Source organism: Falco cherrug, chromosome Z, assembly GCF_023634085.1.
Source record: "Falco cherrug isolate bFalChe1 chromosome Z, bFalChe1.pri, whole genome shotgun sequence".
In the NCBI taxonomy this organism is placed as follows: domain Eukaryota; kingdom Metazoa; phylum Chordata; class Aves; order Falconiformes; family Falconidae; genus Falco; species Falco cherrug.
In genome coordinates, this window is record NC_073720.1 from 213751 (window position 1) to 231309 (window position 17559).

General features: G+C 41.2%; 2 protein-coding genes across 7 annotated transcripts in view; both read right to left on the reverse strand.

The window, feature by feature from the left end:
• Nucleotides 1-12674, reverse strand: part of ZNF532 (zinc finger protein 532) — a 74465-nt gene extending 61791 nt beyond the window's left edge. The window contains exon 1 of the mRNA XM_055699726.1: nt 12627-12674. Within this exon, the coding sequence (XP_055555701.1) occupies nt 12627-12666 (40 nt within the window). The 5' untranslated portion in view covers nt 12667-12674. The remainder of the gene's footprint in view (nt 1-12626) is intronic.
• A 431-nt stretch (nt 12675-13105) lies between these two features.
• MALT1 (MALT1 paracaspase) overlaps nt 13106-17559 on the reverse strand; it is a 33149-nt gene continuing 28695 nt past the window's right edge. For all 6 annotated transcript variants that reach the window (XM_055699737.1, XM_055699736.1, XM_055699733.1 and 3 more), the window contains 2 exons: nt 17122-17247; nt 13106-16392 (listed from right to left, as the gene is read on the reverse strand). In XM_055699737.1, the coding sequence (XP_055555712.1) occupies nt 15934-16392; nt 17122-17247 (585 nt within the window). In that variant the 3' untranslated portion in view covers nt 13106-15933. The remainder of the gene's footprint in view (nt 16393-17121; nt 17248-17559) is intronic.

The following is a 17559-nucleotide window of genomic DNA, read 5'->3' on the forward strand; positions in this document are numbered from 1 at the left end:
GGGAGTGTGGGAGCAGTGGGGAAGGGGCCAGCTGGAGGGGGCTGGCGTTGAGGAAAGCAAACAAACTCAAGCGTCAGAAAAGCTTGTTGGCAGAGAAGTGTATCAGGTTGATGAAAAGCCTTCCAGAAATGGTAATAGACACCCAGACCCTGTGATGAGTCAAACCAAAAAATAACTTTGATCACAGCTTTTCATAAGACATGAGAAATGCATGTATAGTTTTGCATTTGAGTATTAATATGTATATACTGATGTAAACCCTTGGATTAAATCCAGAATATTTAAAATATTGGCAAGCTCATATTTATGTTAAACAGTTAATAATAATAACAACAAATAATCCCCAAACCCCTTAACAAGCAAGCTTTGCTCTTATATACGTAATTTTCCCTAGTGATCATTTAAGGAAAATACGATTTTACAAATGGCTAGGAGACATCTAAATTCCTCAAAATGCTATACTGACTGTCGAGAGGTCCACTTAGTTCACTGCCTGCAGCTTGGCTCAAGGGGGGAAAACGATTCCTTCCTAGAAAAGACAGGTGATATAATCACCATTTCCATTTTTTTTTAGACTGCAAATATTGCTGCCTCTATGGTGATTCTTCCACTGAACACCATTTAATAACAACTGAGCTGGTTTCTGTACTAACAGCTGCCTGGGAAATAAATCAAGAATGAGCATAAGCCGCAGAGTTTCAGCAATATCTGCTTCTGTCCCAAGAATTACTGACAGCAGGAGGGTGCAGCAAAAAAACTGAGTCTCTCTACACAGTTGCCACTTAAGTCAATGGTGAACTCACCACTGAAAATAATTAACTTTTCAGTAATGTGTAAATGACTACTGTAAATAATTTTTACATTTTAAAAAAAAGTAAGGTGTAAATGTTTACTGGGCTTTGGCATTACCCACATATGCACGCTCTGTTCTCGATAACTTTGTGTGTATTAGCATGGCAAAAGGGAACAAAATTGTTCTGCACTGGAACCACCTGCTCCCTGCCTGGTGAGCATGCTACTGCCCTACAAAAGCCTTAAAAACACCCAACAGTCTAAACCACTAAAAATGCTTTAGAACACATCTGGGGTAGGGAAACGCTTCTGCTCACACAAGGCATCACCTTGTGGCATGCCCCACTGCTAATCTGAAGTACCTGGTGCTGGAAACACCCCTCTGCGGTTTGACAAATGAAGGATGCAGGAGGATCAAGTGCTACAGAAGAGGGAGGGGAGGAACCAGGGCAGCATCCAGACCAGGCACAGACCCAGCTGCAAGGGTTTCAAAATTCAGTGTATTTGAGCCGAACACAGAGCAGCCTGTGCTCACGGCTGTATAAACCTTCCTCGAGACAGATTAGCAATCTCTGCTGGCTTTCCCCTCTTTTGTACAAAAGGGCAGGCGGTGAGGCTCTTTTGGTTTGTTTCATGTGAAAGAAACAGATACAGGATAGTTATCTCGTGGGAAGGGGTCCCCTAGTGACAGAGAAATATTCCCCTGGGATGCAAGGTGGGCTGGCAGCATACCCCCCAGCTCCAGCTGCTCTGGCCTGGTCACCTCCCCGTAAAATCAGCATGTTTTTCTCATGCAACGTGATGGCTAACCATTATCCACAGGTAAGACAACCATTGCTGTCACTGGTGACAATACTTGGGTCTGACTGCACCTGCTGCAGCCTTGATTAGATTGTGTTTAATGGCAGGCTGCTCAGGGAGATTACAAGCACGTCGTGGGCACTGGCTCCTCCAGCATCTGCACACATTGTCTACAGGGGCTAATCCACCATTTCAGACTTGGGGTATCTTGCCTCTTTGTCCCTTCACCTCTCAAAAACCTCTGCCTCAGAAATTATGCTCCCATGCAGCTGCTGCTCCCTCACCGATGCCTGCCTACACCAGGGGCTCAGCATCTGTGGCTTCGTTCCAGCCTGGACCTCACCATGGTGCCACACCACTCCTCTGCATCACCTCCATCACATGCCCACCGGCATGTCCCAATGTGGCCAATGTGACCCAGTGGTGGGTGGGGGATGCCGTTGCCCTTGGGGCAGTAACACTGAGGAAACTCTTCAGGTTTTGGCTGCACAGAAAGACCTTTTCACAAGATTTTAGTGGAACTGAAGTTCTCTGCAGAAGAACGTTGACACCTGGTGGCTGCTCCAGCCAACTGCTCAGGTGGCGGCCTGCAGCCCTGCCGAGGGCTTCCGTTAACAGGGAACTGAACAATTAAACAATTAGAGAAAGAAGTACAGCTTTACTCGCATTAACTATGTGCTATCCTGTACGTATCTGTGTGACAGAAGGGGTGTATGTGTACACACTTGGAGGACCACCAGAACCAGAGTTTCTGTTAATGAGCCTTGACGGACTTGTCCCCAGCCTCAACAGGCACAATGTGTTCAACAAACATGCACGCACTAAAAGCAGCCCTGTAGGCAAGGGCAGGTGGAGAAGCAGAGCAAGAGCTTCCCAGGGTCCCATCACCTGGGTGAGCCCTGCACCTCTGTGTGCAGTTACACATGCACAAGAGAGTTACATACGCAACAGACCTTTGCTTGCTTCCTCCCAGATCTTGGCCTACAGAGTCCAAGGGAAGAGAAGGTTTCACTGCAACATCCCAGGTGTCAGGGAGAGGCACGGAGTGGCACCAGACTGTAGCAACCTCTCCACAGCATTGCAGCAGAACCCGCGGCAGAGGATGGAGCTTCCTCTGGCATGGCCTTTGCCTTGGGTCCTGCTCTTGCAGCTGGTGGCACATTGCAATCACTGTGAGCCTGGTGAATACTTTGAAGGAAGTATAAAGGCAAAAAAACCACCCCTTGTTGAAATCATACTGAAAATTAAATAGCTGAATAAAAACTTAAGTTTGATATGAAAGCACACAGTATGAGATAGTCTACTGAATTCCCACCCTAAAGGTTCAATAGGCATCCAGTGTTTACACTCACAGTAAAGCAAGGTTTAAAAAAACCAAACATCAGGAGGCAGTTGTAGAAGTAGCTGTTGGGGTGCAGCAGGGTCAGGGCTGGCCACACCGGGGGCTCAGGCCAGAGGGGATGTGTGGGGGACCCCAGCATGGGCACTGCCCTCATCCACAGGCACAATCCCACCTCTGACCCTGGCAGGCAGAGCCAGGGCTGGCAGCAGGGTCCACTTCAGAGCCCCTTACAATTTCAGGAAAGAAAATAACCTCACAGCCTTATTTTTATCATTCTGTCCATTAAAGATGGATAAAAATTATTCAGTAAGTGAGCTGTGGACTTGTGATAACAACAGAATGGTAAACAGCAAAACCTGATCTGAACCCTGTTTAGTCTGTCATTCCCATGAGCTAGGCTCAAAAGCCACCGCACAATCTCTGCAGGCAGAGAAACCGTGACCCAATTCTGAAAGCCTTTCCCCACCCTCCCTTCTGTGGGAACAAAACAATTTTACAAGCCCAACGTGTGAGAAATGGCTTGGCTTCAGATAAGGCAAAAATTTACATTTTGTACTGCATGCACGCAAATAATAATCTAGGTAGCAAAGTCAACTGCTGAGCACCATCTCTCTACTCATTATGTTTTTTTTATTACTTCTACTTAGAGCTGTCCAAAAATGTCTGTCTTACAGGATTAAAACCAACTCCAGTTTTTGATACATCAAAATTCTAATTATACTTTTCTACCTTATATGCACACCATAGTTTGAACATCTTCAGATCTGGCAGGCAGATAGAGTTTAACAGGAACTATTACATCAACAGATGCTACTACCTAGTTATCTTTGCTCAGCCTGGGAATAAATTGAGGAGTAAGGCAAGAAAACATGTTTTCTTACAGAGCCACCATCTGCTAATTTGAGAAGCTGCTGTCACTGATGACTCAGTATCACTTGTATATATGGAAATATTACTAATATCATTCTCAAGGCAGCTATTATTATATGTTAAGTTTATTAGAACTAGCACCAAAATGATAGCAGTAAGAAAATATTGCAACTAATGAGTCTAAATGGAAAATAAATAGAATTAGTTGAGAAAGGGCAATTATTTCTCTTGGGAACCTTTAGATAGCAAACCTGGTTTTCATTCTTCTTTTTTATCGTATTCTGTTCAGATAGGGAAATGTTTGTTGCTTGACACCAGACAGAGCTTTTCCACTTGTGGAAACTTACAGTTTCACACAAACATAAGTTTTGTTTATCAGAGTTTATAAAGAACTGCCAGCAGCAGAGACAAAGAGTCACAATTATTTGTTTTATAAAACAAGCTAATGGGAGACCACGAGGTATAAAGGTGTCCCAGCATGCATGGGGCACCAGGGGCCTGCTCAGCACATGCCTCATCTCATCGGGATTACAGAAGGTAAAAATAAGCTGATGGGAAGATGACAACTGAGCAAAGAGTAAAAACCCCTCATTCTTCACAGCCGCTAAACAAGTAAAAATGACCCTGTACACCAGGAGGGCTTGCATGACTTGAATTCTATCACACATACACATATAACCAAACCACAAGCCAATCCTGATTTTGCCCCAGCAGACAGACAATGAATTAGCCTTAGCTAATTATTATTTATTTATTAATTAGCACCGCTTTTCCTTCCCACTGCCCAGTGCACTGCACCTCTGCACACCAAGTACCTGCACTACTCTTCCCATCTCACTGGCTGGATTTGGTCTTGTTTCCTTGCCCCAGGAAAGTACCAGAAGACTTGATGTTTTACAACCAAAAGCAAAGATACATTTGTGTCCCAAGCAGTTACTACCCTACCACCCACAAAGAACCAGGTACGCTCAAACAGCGTGCCTGCACACCCTTAAATTTTCCTAAAGATCATTAATATTTTCTTACGTATGAAAGTCAGATGCACCCCTTAGACCCCTCAGGAGCTGTCAGACCAGTCTGTCTTGTCAAGCTGTGTCAGCTGGCATGAGGAGACAGCCACATCCTCTGCTCTTCAGATTTTGCCAGCTCTGCAGTTTCTCTCAAGTAGCTTCACCTGACATGAGCACCTGCTGCCCTGCCCTCTTTCATTCTTCACAAAAGGGATCTCCTGCATTTCCGGTGGCATGCCTACAAGCAGAATTTGACCCAGCATTTCTTTTTCACTTCTGTTTTCACCTTTCCCTTCACATCTCACTCTATCCTTTCAGTCTTGCACCCTTCAGCCTACTCCCCACAACACATTCTCACCCTGAACCCGCAGTAGGGTCAGCAAGTCCCGCCTGGCTGGGAACCATGCCCTACAGAGAACAGGCAGGTTTGGGGAGGGGCTGAGCTCCCTTGCAGCCTGCTATCGGCAACAGGTGCCAAAAAATATGGATTTAGCATCACAGCTGGTGAAGGAGACCCTTACAGGTCTGTCCCTTTGGTCAGCAGCTGTATACTTCTGTTCACCCACTAGAGAGCATGTGGCTGCACAAAACCCACACAGCAACAAATTCAGTCTCACAAAAGATCATATTTTTCCAGAGACATGCAACACCGTGTATTCTATGAAAAGAAAGGGACTGTTACAAACCCACACACCAAAAGCACCTCTTGTTTTAGTGGCTACACAATTTCCTAGGACATCTGGTCCCGTCTCAAGTGGATGCAGGTACCCTGACTCCCAGGCCTGAAATTTTGCACCAGGATCTTGCTGATATTCTTAGAGACAGTGACAGAACACGGACCTCTGTGCAATGACACTTAAAACAGCAAAGATGGAAAGAAATTTCCTTTTGATGTACAAGTATGTTATCAGAATAATTTCACAATTGGCTCTATGAGGCAATTTTATTATGTGACTGTTTCAGGGATCAAAATCTGCAGGAGTAATTTTGCAACACAGTGAAATGGAGTGATATTTTAAGTTAACATGTAGCAGCATTTACTTTATATACCATTTAGGGCATCTCTATCTCTTGGCATTTATTTTTTAGGCATATTTAAATGCCATGTACTCTTAAGAATGATGGGCTATTAAACTATACGTTCACAGACACAGTATAAAACAAGTCTTTTTGAAAGCTTATTTAAAAGAAGTGTATCAGGAAAAAGGAAAAACGTTCTGGTTAATTTTTCTGCAAGCTGGTTGCAGTGGTATTAATTGCCTCACGCTGGCCACTTTTCACTGTTTCTGGTCTCTGATGCCCAGGGTTGAGGGAGTGAGGGCAGAAGCTTTTTGCTGCTGTTACTTCAGCCTGGCTGCTGGAATGCTGCTTGTGGGCTCTGTGCTGAAGACATCAGTCAATTAGGATTAACAGTCACTTCAAATGACTAAAAGCAACATGAATGGGCAATGCAGAAGTGAGAAACTCTCCAAAAAGACAACATTTGCTGGCCTCTGCCATGCAAGCTGTAGAAGAGAGCAGAGCTGTGGACCAGTGCAGACCAGGGTCCAAGAGCTTTCTTTTGTGAAGTGCTGCAGCTTCAAAACTTGCTATGATGGGAACAAAAGCAGCTTTGTACTTTAATCTCCAGAGAGGACATTTAAGATACAGAACACAGTGTCATTACTTAATATAGCAGTAAGCAAGCCAAATGCTCATTCAAGACCCTTCTACAGCCTAGGTATCCTGGACACAGCTAAATCCAGCACGTGAACTCTCGGGTGAGTACAACCTCAGTGGGCAGCTCCTTAGGCCCTAGCTGCCCAAGCCTCCTTGCAGGCAGCAAGGTCTCAGAGAACTGGACTCAGACTTCTTTGTTCAACCTGAACTATTCTCTCCCTTTACAGATATTTGCTTTTGGGTTGAAGATAATGACAATTTTTCATCACAAGCAGTATGTTTTTTGGCAGAACACAGATGTAGGCAGAAATGTCTGTTTGATAGAAAAGCTTCTTGCTAAATTTTTTTTTTTACTAGCTCTGGTCTTCATCATAAATAACTTCATAAATAGCAAAGTAACTGGTGTCAACCTCAGTAATACAGTCTGAATCTGACCAATTTATTGGTGCTGCTTCAGGGAGTGTTTTAGTAGTAGTAACTTTCTCACATGAGAACTGAAATAAAAACTGCTACATGCTAAGTAGAATGTGCACTCTAGAAATATCTTTTTGCATCCCAGAGAATGAATGACCTCACAAACAGTTGTAAAGTTGAATGGAAGCCAAACCCCCAAGAAATTCCACATAGAATCATCAGTCCAAAGCTAGAGGCCAAATTTGGAGGACCATCAGTGAATGAAAAATTACAGATCCACAAAAATTTCAGAGTTTAATTTATTGTAGATTATTTGGTGCTGAAGATGTGAGCTGAATGTGGCCAAATCAAAAGCAATGGACATCTGTTTATCTATTATCTTTATATAAAGTAGCACTACATCTGAGAAAGGATGCTAGAGAATAAGGTGCAGATGAATTGCGACCTCTTCCATCCATCCATGATCCGAAGTTTAGTGAATATAACTACTTTAGTCAAGTGTTTCTTTTATGCAGGACGACTGTAAGCCAAAAAAACTTCTTCAGCTAAAGCCTATGCAGACAAGTCTTGTGGAAAAAGGAGTGTTCTAAGTGCCATTTATTGTGAAATTAAATGGCAGAGTTTAAAACACCAGACAGACTAGGGTATTTTGTAACTATTCACTAACTGCAGAAAACTGTCTCCAGCTCAGCCTTAGAAGAAGTGGTTGCACTGCCAAATATTCATGCATCCACCACAAACAGAAGATGACATACAAACTCTCAAGCAGGAATTTGAATGTAGTCCCCGTAATGTGAGCCCAGTGTGCTAGACTCAAGCATTACGGCTGGAGAAAGAACGTCAAAAAGAACTTGGAAACTCAGTGGATAAACAGATCACCTAAAAGTGTCCTGGGGCTTCTCAAATGGAACGGTGCTGGTGCTTGCTAAATCAATGAATGCTTAGGCAGCAGAAACAAACTTAGGTGCACAGATGTGAATTCTGTAAATTAAAAAAACAGACCATGATGGAAAGGACGATGAGAGTTCGGTGGTTGTTCGCAGTACCCTTCTAATACTCTACATCTCATACTACATTTTCTATGCTTCCATTCAGGGAAAATATAGTACTGTTGAGGCCCATTTAAAACAGTGAAAATCATACATATATGTGCACATAAACTTCATACTTTTAAAGAAGCATGGTATGCAGTAACTAAGAGTTATAATGCAAAAATATTTCCATAATTTTAAATTTAACTTATTAACAATCTACAGAGCTCCTCTGAAAGCATCCTTAGAATTTATGGCTTTAGTTGGTACTAGGAGATTTATCACTTTGGCTCACCAAGTAAAAGAGTTCATGACTTAATTAGCTCTGTGCACTCAAGTGAATATTTATTTCACTTATGTCCCTCTGTTAATCATGCAATTCTGCCAGCATTTTTCTCCTGCTGTGTTTAACAAAATCTGGCTCCCAGCAAGCAGGCAAGCTCTAGCACTTGCAATTTTTGTGCCTCCAAAGGCAGCATTTCTAGTGGGAAAGTGTTAAGTACCTGTTTCTCCATCACTCTGAAGGCTGCCCTAGGAAAAGCCCAGGAGGGGCACAGGAAATGGGCTGTGCCTCGCTGATCTCAGGCTAAGGTTAGAGCAGTTTCCAGAGGAATTGCAGCCTGCACAGGTCTGAGCACATCCCCAGTTTTATGCCAGCTGAGTGTTGCCATTGCTTCTGAAGGGTTACAGCAACACAGGTTTTTTCTCTTTCTATACTTCATAAAGTACAAAGTATTTTAATGTGGGTTTCACTGACATTTATAAACTACCTCTGTTGGGCTTACAGTGTCTCATCTGACCCCACAAGAAAAAGAAACACTCCTCAAAAAAGAAGAGCCAAACAAAATATATTGTGCACAGCTAGCAAATGGTTTGCTCCCATATATCTCATCAGGGGAAAGTGTGTTTTAACATGACGGGGCTGCCCTATTATAACCAGGATCATGCCAGTGAAGATAGTATGACAGAAATTAGCAGGGAGTCTCCCACTGTAATGTGTAACAAGCCCCATCTCTGATTTATGTGCTGCAAAACCCACTCCACCTTTAACCAGCAAATAATTTCTATGATTACAGCATAGTGTGCAAACGGCTGCAGTTCTCTACCTGCCAGGACAGGTAAGTGGCTTGGCATGAAACAGCTATTTTCTGATTAAAATGAACCCATTATTTCCAGTAAAAGCAGAGCTGATAATCTAATAGGTGTTCCAAATAAAATATTTTCTTTGCAGCTACAACATTGAAACAAGAGTCTGCAGCAGCCTTCTGCGTATCACTAAGGCAGGCATAAAGCAAAACCTACAGATCTCTGAGAATCTGCAAATCACTGTTTTATAGCTACTCTGTACTTCCTTGAAAGACTGTAATGCTTCTTACAAGAAAAAAAAATATCAAATTTGGTACATTCTGACCACCTCAAAGCAGTTCTTAGGAATTTCTGTACCAATCCTCACTTGGTCCTGTGAGGCAAGTATCATGGGTACTACTGGCATTCAACAGAAGGGAAAAGAAAGGAGAAAAGCTGGCAGACATAAAGAAGACAAGATGTGAATAGAGAAGAATCCTGGGACCACTTTAAATACCTACAGCACTGAAAACCACCACATTCAGAGAGAAATTAATCTGAGCAGATTCAGCTCTGCAGAGGGTAGACAGGCTTCTCTAGGTCTCTAGGCTGCCTGATGGTAATCAATAGGAGAGGCACCTGCCCCCACAGGGTAACTTGTGCTGTCCTAGCATGCACACCCAAAGTACACCCTTTTACAGGATATCATAAAGTAGAGCTGCCTCACTCTAGAGAGGTGAAATAAATCCTAACTGCCACATAAAGACATAAGAACGCCCAGGAAACATTTGAGAGCTGTCTGATCTTATGTGTAGTGCAGTCATTTGCATAACAGGTTTAAAACTTTTCATACTAATTTCAATTGACTTTGAAAAATGGAAGCAGGGTGCTATCAAATGACTGATTCTGTCTAAAGAATGGATGGGGATGTCCTAGTCACGTCCTCTGGCATCCGCTGCAGATGCAGGTGTGGAGGCTGGTCACTGTGGTAACACTCACCCACATGGATCCTGGTCCCATGCTAACAGTGTATGGCAACAAGGATGAAAGGCAGCATTTTTTCTTATTAGCTCTTAAAATAAGCCTGGTATGGCTAAATTGCAGCAGTAGTACCTTAGAAATTAAGTAACTGTTTAATTTCAAACAACACAGGTGTTTTAACTCCATTTCTAGACTATTGCAATTACTAAACTAAAAGGATGACCAAACTTTCAAACTCAAATTCCCAACCCTTCCTCCCACACCTGATACCCTAAACCTATCTCCAATTCATGGCAAACACCATAGATCTCAAAATACCACACTTCACAAAGCACGGAGATCTTACTACGGCCGAATTAAAATTCTGTGCAAGGAAGGAGTAATACAGAAATGCATTATACTTACAGGAGTCAGGAAAATATATCAAGGTGAACGTAGCCCTGAAGCTTAATGTATGTGAGAGCTGCCAAAGTTATTAATTAGTTGCCAGAATGAGGGAAAGTAGTTGATGCATTAAGAAAAACAGTAACTAGAATGACAGTAAAGCCAGCCTTGCAATCTTAGTGAAGAGTTAACACAGTGCAGATGGTCTTCCGTAGCCAAAGAGACGGTTTAAGGACTCTCAAGATAAAAGGGGGTTTTACTGAGGAGGTAGCTTGCAGAGCTTTATATAGACACAGAAAGTAAATTCAACCCTACCATTTCTCCGGAGGGTATTTCTCTGATGCAGTATGAACAGTGCTTTGACTGGATTGCAAGAGGAGATTGCTTGAGCAAGTCAAAAGGTGGCACTATTCAAATACCTCCTGCTGTTCAATCAGTTGCATTTTGAGAGAAATAGCCATGTCTCATGCTGGGCAAGGAAAACTTGAAAAACTTCATTAAGTCAACGCACTACATGAACCAGACTGAGGATAAACCTTTACCCATGGTATCTGGCTATTGTCTTTCCACAATCTCAATGTTAGGTATGACGTTCACTGGTTTCTGTGACCTCTGGTGTTAAATAGTGCAATTCAGCTGATCATCTCTACTGCAAGAAGGATTCAAAACTCAGCTGTGCCAAAAATCAGGTCAGAGAATTACATGGCTTAATACTTCTAACTAGGGTAAACTTTAGGTCCAAGCCGATATTCTAGCTGTTTGATGCCTTCATGATGTAACAACTGTTCTGACGTTCCCACAGCATGACAAGTGGTTAACAGCACACTAGTACAGAGTTATGCAGGACTGTAAAATCCTTCCTACCAAACCTACCAACAGCATCATGATTTTAGAGTGCTATTCCAGAAACACCTCAAGAGAGAAATCTTCTGCCTTACAGAACTTGTACAAAGTGGAGAAGACAGAGAACAAAGTGGAGTGGCAGAGAAAGATACAGGACTATACAAATGTCTTACTGCTTATAATGTTATAGATCTCCTTTGGTGGTTTGCCACAACACAGAAATACACAAAAGGATGCTTACCAAAAGCCAGTGGCAGTTGCTGCTATGGTAACTCCCAGCACTGTCTTCTATAGATCACAGAAAGGCATGGCCAGCATAGTTAGCAAGGCCAAGGACACAAAATTCAAAATGCCAAACCAAAAGACCAAAAGAATTTCAAGCCATTAATTTTGGAGACCTCTTTTGTTAAAAACCTCTCATGCTCCTCTATTCCTATCACTTGCTAGAAATGGGATCACTCTCAGAAATCTAACATTGCATTAACAATATCTTCTTGCATTTAAATTACCCCACCTTAATGCAGTGTGGGGAGGGAAAATGGAAGTGTATTGGTCTTTTGGAAGCACAAGAACTCTTCCTTTGCCAGAGACGCCTAAGGTTATTTGGATTACCTCAAAACCTTTCTTCCAAGCCTATTCAACATCCAAAACCAACTAACAAAACCCTAAGCTATACAAAAACCTACAGCTGTGGATAAAGCAGACAGCAAAGTAACTTAGCCTAGCAGATACTTCAAGCAAAAAATAAGTATTATCCCCAAACAATTGCACCTCAGGAAAAAAACAAACCCAAGGCTTTGGTTCAAAAAGAGCATCACAAGCCAAAGAAAGCTTTAACAAATGCCTAGGTTTATTCATGTATTTTAATTCCACTGATTTCACTGGGATTTAAATGTTGGTTTAATTTATGCATGCTGATCTTGTAAGGTGCTTTACTGCATATGGGCCAAAAGAAATGGGCAGCTTGCCCTTAAGAACCAGAATATTTCCGCTTAACATCAATGATTAAAACTGTTAAAGAGGTTCCTGAAGGCAGCAATAAAATATGAAAGTACCTTTCCATCACCATTCCCTTTTTAAGGAGAGCTCAGAACAATATTCCTCCACATACCCTACTGCCACAGGTAGTTTTGTCAGACATTCTGAAGAAGTCCTTCTCCAATCTCTACCGTTCTTGTGATGTTCTCTTTATCATGTTCGTATACAGTTACATTTCAAGCATCTTAGGTACAGATCCACAAAGTTTAATCAGTTCCTACCTAGGCTGACAAAGACTACCATCCAACAACATACTAGACTTCAGAATTAATCAACGTACGTTAGAGCTCTCTAGTAGCACTAAATCCACTAAGCACTGACCAGCTATTCTGCTATACTTGCACCAGCTGACTGCTAACAGCCAATTTAAAATTACGCTGGGAGACAGCGACTCACACATCAGCACTGCTGCTCCTGGAAGCCCTTCCTGTGCCATGAAGGAGTGCACCTACAAATAGACAAGCAAATACAGTTAGCAAGTTCCCCTACCTTTCTCTGGACATCTTTTAAGGTTTAATAAAATAACGGGATTCTTTCTCTAACCACATTTCCCAAGGAAACTGACAAAATATTACCGAAACTTGTTTTGAGTATCTTTGTGAGACAATGGAGAAGGATCACTTAGGTATAGCTAGCAGCAAAGTGAAACTTGTGGGGAAAAAAAAGTAAATAAAAATCTTTGAAGTGCATAGTTAGAAAGCTGTATAGGCCCAGCGTGCAGATATGTTTAACTTGAGCTGAAGCTTATGATTCAGATTTCCCCTTCTTTTTTGTTAAGAAAATCATTCTACTATATATATTGCTTTAATAAAGTTGTGGGCTTTTTAAAACTGGAAGGAGTAGGAGAGTATAGCAACTACGTATGCACAGCTATATTGTTTTGTGGACAATTTATTACACAGTAAGAAAAAGAATAAGCTTTTATACAAGTCAGGAAACTGCAAAGTATTAGCTAAATGTTACAGTACTAGACCATGTCTCAAGCTATAATTTTTGATTTATAAGTCAAATGCACAGGATAGTTAACGCACAGGTAGATCTCATTCACCAATATTTCACTATTCAATACCCTCCAGAAGAAAGGAGAAAATCAGAAACTCAAGCTCATTTCCAGATTACTTTGAGCATGGCTGTCATTCTGGAAATAACTACATTAATACTCATGTACATATATCCATCTTTCAGCACAGATGTATGTGAAGATCAACAGATCTAGTTAATGATGTGTTAACATTCCCATCTGAAATCTGTTATGACCACATACAGCACCTCCTTCTGTGTCCAGTCAACATGCTATAAGACTACCAGATCCCACCAGAAGGCAGCACTCTCAGCTGAAGTTTTAAACTGGTCTATCCGCCACATCAATGAGATTCAGTTATTTTATTTTTATTTTTTGCTACCTGCTTCATGAAAAGATTATGATAATTTTGCTAAAATAAAAATGTATTTAATGATGGGGATCTTAAAACAATACTGCTTATCAATATTACCAGGGCAGGAGAGGCTACTACCCATATCTGAAAACTCCCTTGAATTTTCATTACCTCACACCCCAGTATTTTCATGCTTTCAAAGTATCAAGACATTTAAAGACCTAACAAAACATCAGCGTTCTCACACTTATCTGCAGATATGCATAGGCAAGTCACAGATTCTTCAGCATTTTTAACCAAAATCAAACATTAAAAAAAACCCCTGATGTGTCTTTTTTGAGCAAACTATTCAACCTGAATATGCAAAACAGTTTGGTGAACAAAACTGCCCTTTCCCAAACACAAGATCAATACATTGTACATCATGTAAAAAGCTTGGCAGTTAGCCCAAGCTAGGTCTATCTATTCCCTTTGTTCAATGAAGCAATAAAGCACCATATGAAAGTAGCTGTTTGCCTTTCAGTAGAGGATCAGCTGTCTTCTGAAGATGCCTATGCCTCTAACTCCAACAGCAAGATTCTGGGGTTCAGAGGCTAAAGGACCTAGAAGACCAGCTTACTTCTGGCATCTAGTCTGTGGAGAGGCGAACACCACTTTTGAGCTCCAGAGCAAACACACACATGTAGGGCTATATAAGAAGTGTCAGTTTGTGACATGAGGCAAACATCCCTCACCTTTGGCACACTGCATTTAAAGTTGCTTTATCTTTTATAAGTTTGTGTGTGCTGGAAGCTTTACTTTGGATTTTCACAGTTTTATGGTAGACTTCTGGCACTTCTATTTGCATGAATATTAATTAATTTGGCCTGAAAAACAACTCAGTAGGGGGTTTTTGTTTCTTAAAATCACCTCAGAAAAGCAGTGTCTGGTGCCCAGGAAAAACCATTCTACATTTCAGCCTGAAGAATCCTCAAATTTTTACTCATCTTGCTCATTCATTTTTAGCCTTCAGCATGCCTTACTGCATGACTAACTATACAATACTTTGCTTGCTATGAACAGGCATTTTTCTTCACACATCCATTTAGTGTTCTTCCAGAACATGAAAAAACTACCTTGCTGGAAATCAGATCAGTAAAAATCTTACGTGTGTTACATAGGAGAAAGATTATCATAGTAAGAACAATGCACCACAGTATGAATCTCTGAATTGCTCCCTCTTGACTATTTGTAGTTCTCTTAAAAAAACAAAACAAAACCCTCCAAAAACGGATAACATTAGTTTACTAGCTCAGTTCAGGTTTTGTTTTCCTTGCACAGCTCTCCATCCATCTGTCAGTTGCTGCCAGACACTGAACATCTGACCATGAGAGAAAACGCAGTCAAAGCTGATAATTAGCTACATCCAAGGGACCGGAATATCAGTTACTGATCCCAATGCATACATGAGGAGGGAAATAAAGTGAAGCTTGAAGAAGCACTGGAGTATTAAACCATGGCGTCTTCACTTCTGTAAAAGCTCCCTCTCTGCTCAGTTAATTTACATTATGTGTCATCTTATGTACTCAATAGGAGGCTGTTACAATATATATATATAAACACATAAAACCTTATTTTAATGTAGTATGTAAAAAGAAATCCCTGGATATTGAACAACTGAAACTGAAAGATGGAAAAGAGAAAGGTATGGGGCTAATGGATTTTTTAAAATCATGTTAAATCATAGAGGACGTGGAAATTCATCTTCTTGCTTAATTCTGTCACCATTTTTTCCTCTGAAGCTATGCATGTTTATCTTGGTCTTGTATAGGATGAGCAATTTCTCTCTGAAAACAGAAGATGTATGAAAAATGCATTTACAGGAAATCTTGTAACTCCCATAGGTACTAGAGAAGTAGCTGGGAAGATCCAAGGCTTTACTATCTCAAGAGAAGCTCTGACACTATAGCCAGGCTTTCATGCATTCACGCCCTAATGGAGATAGGCAGCTTCCTCCCAGAAATGCATGACTGCTTCTGTGTGTTGGCTACTTGACTGCCAGAGAGTGAAACAGAAAACTCTGATCAGAGTTCAGGTTTTTCCCGTATCAAACATCAAATGGTAGGAGGAAAAAAATGAACCAATCATGCCTTTTTTGTTCCTAAATCTGTCAGTCCAGTTCTGTCTCTTTGGATCTGAAAATTTTCATCACAACCTCATTTCCAGTACCACCTCTAGACTCTTCAATCCCTTTGTCCTGAAGCCCCCAGACTCCAGAGGATGGATAAGCAGTGTGGAGGGTCTGCTACTCAAGGATGATACTCTGGTCCATTCTGAACAAATCACAGCTATGGCTGTTTAGAGAATCTGAGGTTGTCAGACAGAAGGAATTCCAGTTCAACAGTATCATCAGTGGTCTCTACTGGTACATTGCTCTTTTCCACAGGGCTTGAGTAATTCTGTACTTCATGTCTTGAAGCCAATATCCTTGAACTCCTATTGCAAGAACATGCTTCTGGTTGTCTGATGCTGTCTGAGCAAATATGGTTAGGATGGTAAATGCCTGGACAGGAAGTTGTTTGGTGATGACTAGGGATGTAGTATTTAGTTGTCAACGGACTTGAGTCTACATGAAAAGAATCATTAGCCATGCAGCAAGTCTGGAAATAGTTATTATTTTTGAATCCATGATGAAGTCCTAATTTAGCAATAAGGGGCTTCCCAACATTAACTTCCTTTCTTTCATCCATTTTATCTTCTATTCCCGGATACTCATAGTGCAAGCAAACAGTAAAGATCAAGTGTTCCTGCAAAAGAGAAAACGGGGGCAGGGGGTGGGTGGAGAAAAGTTACACTTCCTCCCCAGATAAACAATATAGGAAACACTTAAAGAGGCACAGTCTACTGGAGAAAGACACTAATCTTTTTTAGGAGCTAAAGACATATATTAGGGAAGACTTGTTTACTGAAGGCCTCTCTTGCTTAATACCTGCTCATCTGATAGTCTGTTTCTAGAAGCACTTGTATTATACCTGCTGCCAAAAGCACTAAGGAAGAGATACCAAGTAATGTCCAACACAGATGTTTGTGATACAGATACGGCGATAAACTCAACAGTGCCACAGTATGTTGAAGTGAGAACCTTCCAGAAACTGCATGCCCAAGAGCACAGATTGGAATGGAAGGCGATGATACATAACATTTTCATCTCCTATGAATGACTTTGTAAGATGCAGCTCTGCTTCAGGTCACATCTCCACAGTGTGCAATACATGATCTTTTCAAAAATAATAATCTTGTCGAAATTCAGTATGGGCCTAAAAAATATAAAGTATCTTGCACGATGGTATCAGCATCACATATGCATTGATTCAATTAAGAAACTAAAGTCACTGAGTTGCACTACTAGCCATTTTTCCCATCCAAAGAACATGTTATTATGCAGATAATACACAGCTATCTCAACAGAACTGCAAAGCAACGCGATCGATGTAAATTATCTGAACAAACTTGTGAGGAATAATATATATATTAACCCTTAGTTTTTGCAGTGAACTTAGCCTAGTGTAGAGGCAGTGTTTGGGAAGGTCCTTTGATACTAAATAGCTTCCGGTTTCCTCAGGAGTTCCTTTATTGGCCTCTTTAGGATCCACATCCAGGTCCTGTTACAAGAAAGAAATGAGAACTCAATTGAAGGTACAGAATTTGTAGATCATAATAGTTAGCAGTATTTCTTTTTATAAAGTCAGCATTTTCTTCTTCTTAAAAGGAAATAAAACACCAATCTTAGATTACTTGCAAAAGCTGCTGAAACTGCTGTTAGTCACAGGCAGCAAAGGTTACATCTGAGTAGGTTACCCTCTTTTGCTGATGGTTCCTGTCAGGCTTGCTTCAGGGCTGCTTTTTTTGCATGTTAACTTCTACCATGAAGTACAGTACTATACCACTAATTCTATGAGCTAAAAATACCTGCA